Source organism: Sardina pilchardus, chromosome 12 (assembly GCF_963854185.1).
Source record: "Sardina pilchardus chromosome 12, fSarPil1.1, whole genome shotgun sequence".
Lineage (NCBI taxonomy): Eukaryota > Metazoa > Chordata > Actinopteri > Clupeiformes > Clupeidae > Sardina > Sardina pilchardus.
Window position 1 is genome coordinate 18,328,707 of NC_085005.1, and position 5,550 is coordinate 18,334,256.

At 42.8% G+C, this 5,550-nt stretch overlaps 1 protein-coding gene across 1 annotated transcript in view; it reads left to right on the forward strand.

Annotated features, from left to right (window-relative positions):
• The window catches only part of si:dkeyp-72h1.1 (uncharacterized protein LOC799956 homolog), a gene marked incomplete in the record, with an annotated part of 11,629 nt that extends 6,550 nt beyond the window's left edge, over positions 1–5,079 (forward strand). Inside the window, 2 exon segments of the mRNA XM_062550937.1 lie at positions 3,080–3,248; positions 3,954–5,079. Of these exon segments, the coding sequence (XP_062406921.1) occupies positions 3,080–3,248; positions 3,954–4,027 (243 nt within the window).
• Between the last annotated feature and the right edge of the window lie 471 nt (positions 5,080–5,550).

The window sequence follows — 5,550 nt, forward strand, 5'->3', positions numbered from 1 at the left end:
ATATCACTCTAGTTTATATAGTGTGGAAGGAAAGGCAGAAGTCTCTTTCAGTTTCGGGCGCAGGCTTGAAAAGGTTGCAATCTTTTTTCCGGAAATGATGGTCATTATTTTTGTCTGCCAAAAGATGAGCTCTGCCATTACGGGGTGACTGAATGAAGGCCAAGAGGATTATGGGATGTCTACCTTCATTCAGTCGAGACAGACAGGGAGCGGGCAAACACACCCACTGCCAAACACATCGCACCTTATTCCTCACATGGATGCACACACACACACATGCATAAACATAGCACACTCACGCACACATGAACACGCACACACGAACAGGCACACACGCACGCATACACACACACACACACACACACACAGACACACACACACACACACACACACACACACACACTCAGACACATGCTCACACACATACATGCATCTCTCACACACACACACACAGTTGCACATGCGTGCACACGCACACACCATATTTTAGAAACAATTGGACTCACTATACAAGTCACTTCTAAGACTTCAAACAGGGCACTGCAATTGACTGCAGTCTGACGCATATAGCAGGAGCCAAATTCACCATTTTACATTCAGCTAGCAGCGCTGACTCTTTCAAGGGACAGAGCTGGTTTCTTGATCATAATAACAGCTATTTGGACAGGTTTGGATCCTGCATGGAATACGGCAGCGGTACCATAACTGTAGTTATCATCACACAGGGCCAAGCTGTCAAAGCTGAGGAGACGTTTGATAAATGTTGACTGTTAACGTTAACAAGACTGTCGAATTCTGAACAGCTTGATGCATACAAATAAGTGAGTTTTATCATGTCACATAATTGGCAGTGAAGTGGGCACAAGTCTGATTTTTTTTTCTCCATTAATAATTTGAATCAGTGCTCCCAACGTTTTGGTCTGATTGACTTTATTCAAAAATATGAAGGTCATACTGACTGTGATGAATATAAAGTCCCAGACACAAGAGCAGGTGTTGGTTTTTTTTTATGTATGACTTTGATAAGAAAGTGCAGAGAATCCAAAATCCAAAGAGTATTCAAGATTCAAGATCAGGTCAAAGCACAGGTGATCCAATAGACAGGTGAACACTCCAAACGTAATCTAACAGGCCAACAGTCAAAAAAGGATCACAAGAACAGAGATTTGGATCACAAGAACAAGGCTCTGCAAAGTTCTTACAAACAATACCTCATGGGGAGTGTCATGTCCCAGTCTAGGGGTTTTGTAGGACATGAACAAAACCCCCTATTAGACATACCGCTCTGGTGAGAACTAATCACTGATCAGTCACAGGTGGTTTTAATATTCTGGGGAAACCATGCAGGACTGCACTGGATGTGTCTGGTGTAGTGGGAGCGCTGCAGTGAGTTAGGCCTTACAGGAGCTTATGATCAGTCCAGCATAATGAATGTTAAAGTAGCCGTAGGTAAGATTGTGGCCAAAACTGGTATACTGTAATCACTTTCATAACGATGCATAAGGAGGTCTTTTGGGTTTCGTAACAACATTTTTTATTCGACACGTTTGTAGCTGCAGCTGTGGTAACTAGAGCAGAGCTGGCAACACGGATGCCGAAACACTTCTGACTTTGTGATTAGTAGATAGATAGGTGGAGGGTGGCACATCAGGCCAAAACTCAACATGACAACATCAACAGCAGTTGAGGGCTGCAACTTCACTTTTAAATGACAATATCCTGGCCGATCTACTGTTGTTAGTGATATAAGTATTTGAAATTAAAATGATTTCTTAATGTCTAGTGACACATCAGGGCCATTTTATGATTAATTGAAATACATTTCTTACATATGGATCCTTTAAGGCTGTGTCAAAGTAGAGAAGTTTAGTGAACATTTGAAGCTGAGAACAACATTTGATGAACAGATGATAAGTGTTGTGCAGCACACATGCGCAAGAATAGGGCTCGGGCACACGCCTTGCATTCTAGGAATATTTCCGCTATTTTGGTAGTGCACACATAATATCCATTCATTCAGATGCAGAAGACAAGAAGCAGAAATGTAGTATTAGCGATTCTTTTCCTCTTGCGATCATGGGTGGCGCTGTTACACCCCACTACACAGCAACATACGACCAAGAAGGCAACAACTAAGTAACAGGAACACACTAATAGGCGGGAGTAAATCCATAGAAATCCATAGTAAACTAAGGAGTGAGGCTGCCAATATGGCTGTGCCCGCAAAGTTTTCACGTCACGATCCCGAGCCCTATTGTCCATCTCCAGACACTTTATCATAATAGGTTTAGATTCAAGTATGGTACATAACATTTTTCGAAAGAGGTCAAGCATTTGACGGTAGGCTAAAATGGGTGGGAACAGTGCCCTCTGAAGGAGGCACAGTGAACTGCAATGTCGGGAGGAAGAGCCTAGAAATGGCATAAGCCAGATGGAGTTAAAGGTGAACTATGCACGTTTTTTTTAGCTTAATTTGCCCTAACTAATCAGCTTCGGAGTCATTGGAATGTTATTTGACTTATTTCGGGTTGAATGACGGCTGTCTCGCGTCCCCTTCTAGCGCCTCTGAGCGGAAAAACCACGCATGCAAGTTTGTGCCACCGGGACGGCACTGAACAAGAGAAAGTCTCCAGCCTCGCGATCATGCTCATGAAAAGGCAGACTGATTGAGGAGTGTTGTGAAATATACACGCTAAAGCTGTAGGGGAAGCTCTGCAGAGAAATCTGCAAGCGTAAAAATGAGCGAAAACGAAAAGCGAAGGCGAAACCGGTGATGAAATCACCAAACCTGCATAGTTTCCCTTTAACAATTAGTTGATCATCTGAGCATCTGCATATAAAGGGGTCTAAAGGGGACTATTCAAGTGAAGTGTGACCGTAATATTTTCAACACCACACACGCACGCATACACAGACACACAGACACACAGACACACACACACACACACATACACACACTGCTGTGTTAATTCAGATCAACCTCCGACTACATTTGAAGTGTTTTGCAGCACCCATGTGCCCCCAATGCTGTGCCATCCTTTTAGGCTTTCACATCACCATGTGCGTGTGTTCATTCCAGATCTTTCCGGATTCCCACGAGCGGTTCCCCAAGCTGACCAAGCGGCTGCCGTCCATCGTGGTGGAGCCCACCGAGGGCGGGGAGGTGGAGAGCGGCGAGCTCCGCTGGCCCCCGGACGAGATGAGCTCCGGTGATGAGGAGCCCCAGGAGCCTTCGGTCCACGCCGCAGGTCAGAGGTCCCAGTGGCTCCCAGCCGCGGTTGTCACATACTGTACACACTCCTGTGTGCTGTTGTTGTGTTCCATCGGTTACGAGTCGGAAATTGCAAATAGAAAGTCCCCTGACGTCATGATTTCTACTTCTGATGTCAGCTCGTTGAAACCCTAGCACCCCAATTCGACTTTCAAAGATGGCTGCATCAGTTACTGTAACAGTACCTGTTACTGTTACAGTAAATAGCCGTAGATAAGCACTGTATCTTAGCAGTTCTGTGTTATTGGTGTCATTCTGTGTCATTAAATCAGTCGTAGAATCAATAGTGTTCAACCTCTGTCTGCCGCTATGTTGCTACAACGCTCGTTTGTGTAAAGTACTGTGTAATGCTTGGTGATGTGATTGTGTATTAGGTTTGTGATTATGTTGGGATGTGTCCTGTTGAGTCTGTCTTGTCTTATCGTCTACACGGAGAACTTTAAGTTGACATTGACTTTGTGAAAGAATGCAATTTTTACAACTGTAATTAAACTTAGATTGTACACAGCAAATACGTTTGCAGGTATCTGGGCCTTATATTAATTTAGACATGCTAAAGTCTGAACGGTAACTCATTTGACATACCATAGATGTTATAAATATGTTATGCTATGTTCATTCTGTTATGATGTAACAGTTACTTTGGTAAAAGTACAAGACGTTAATGTTGAGATTCTTACAGGTGAGGAGCAGCCAGGTGACACAGAGGAAGACGAGGAGGAAGAAGACAGAGAGATAGGTGGGGCATCAAACTGACAGACAGAAGTTGGCACCAATCAGGCACCAGCATTTCACTGTGAATGTCTCTGAGAGACGGGCGGTGTGGCAGAGGCGGGGCTTAGATTAGGCCCCACCCAGTGTTGGCACAAGAACCGCTTACTTCGAGGGGAACCTCCACCTCATTGGATCGGACTGCTGACTGACAGACTGACTTTACTGAAATAGCTCACCTGTGCCAAACACTAGAAGTAGCCTGCTACTGTGATCGAGTCGTCAGTTTTGGATTGTTTTCTCTTTCATTTTTTTTTTTTTAATAACGACGGTCCTCTAGTGTTCATTTTAAAATTCAGTTATTCATGTAATGACATACTGGCATATACTGTATATACAAAACTGATCATGTGTAGTTTCTTTCGACCAAAGTCTAAACCTTTCAACGTGTATCAGAAACAATGGTAGTTTTCAGGAATATGGGTTTAAATTGTGTTTTATATATGTCAGTTTGACTGCGAATAGTCTATCCGTTTTTGCCTTCATGTAGATGAACTATAGATAATGTCTATATTGTTGATGTAGCTGAGATGGGTTCTATCTATTTCGAAACAAAGAATAGACATGATTTTGATTCTGTAAATACCTGTGATGATATCTCTCCATGGATGAGCCCCTGAAGATGATAAGAATTCTATTGCATTGTAACAGCTGGGCTAGACTGGCTTGAGCGCAGTGTGTTCATTCGAAAAGATTAGACCCGTCTTCTAGAACTATTTTAAAACTCCACGAACGGAATGCTTCAGTTGCACACCCGATATAGCCCAGCTGCAAGGCCCTGTATACACCTACCTGGACATTTTCAAAAATGGTAATTTTTCATTTTTGATCATGGCTTGAGTCTGGTCTTGGTGTTGGACCAATTTGGATGTAATAGCTTAGCAATGTCAGATGCTATCGAGGATGTTTCCGTTGCATTTCTCCCTTTGTGTCTGTGTAGAGATTGTTTCTTGTCTACGTCCCTGTAACCACTCGTACAGTACAACACTGTTTTCTTTTGTGCTGCTGCTTATCTGTAAAATATTTTGAGATTTGTATAAATTCCTGCTTCTCTGTGACAGAGTCATTGTTATGTTTGTCTCTCTCAACAAACTGAAAAAAAGCTTTTTGCTGTCAGCCATCAGCAAACCAAGTCTTATTGCTCTTCATCTCCAAGTTTATGCTCTCAGGTTATCTTCTTGTCCTGATAAAATAGGCGAGAGCGCCAAATGGCAATGGCCAGTGGCCAAAACATTAAAAACATTGGGGTTGGCATTGGTCCTATTCCTGTCAACTACTCTTTTTTCCATTTCATATCTGGAATAGGACTGATAGGGAATTACATACAGTACATGACATATTTCATTTGATATTCAATTCTTCCATGAATACTTACTTCCATTATTTGCAGATAGTTGCAATCATGCTTCACTCTATCCATGTCTATATCTATACAGTAAACAAGGTCACAAAGAGACTTCTTTCCTTGGAGTTGTGCTTATTCCACCACTCCCTCTAAATAACTGACA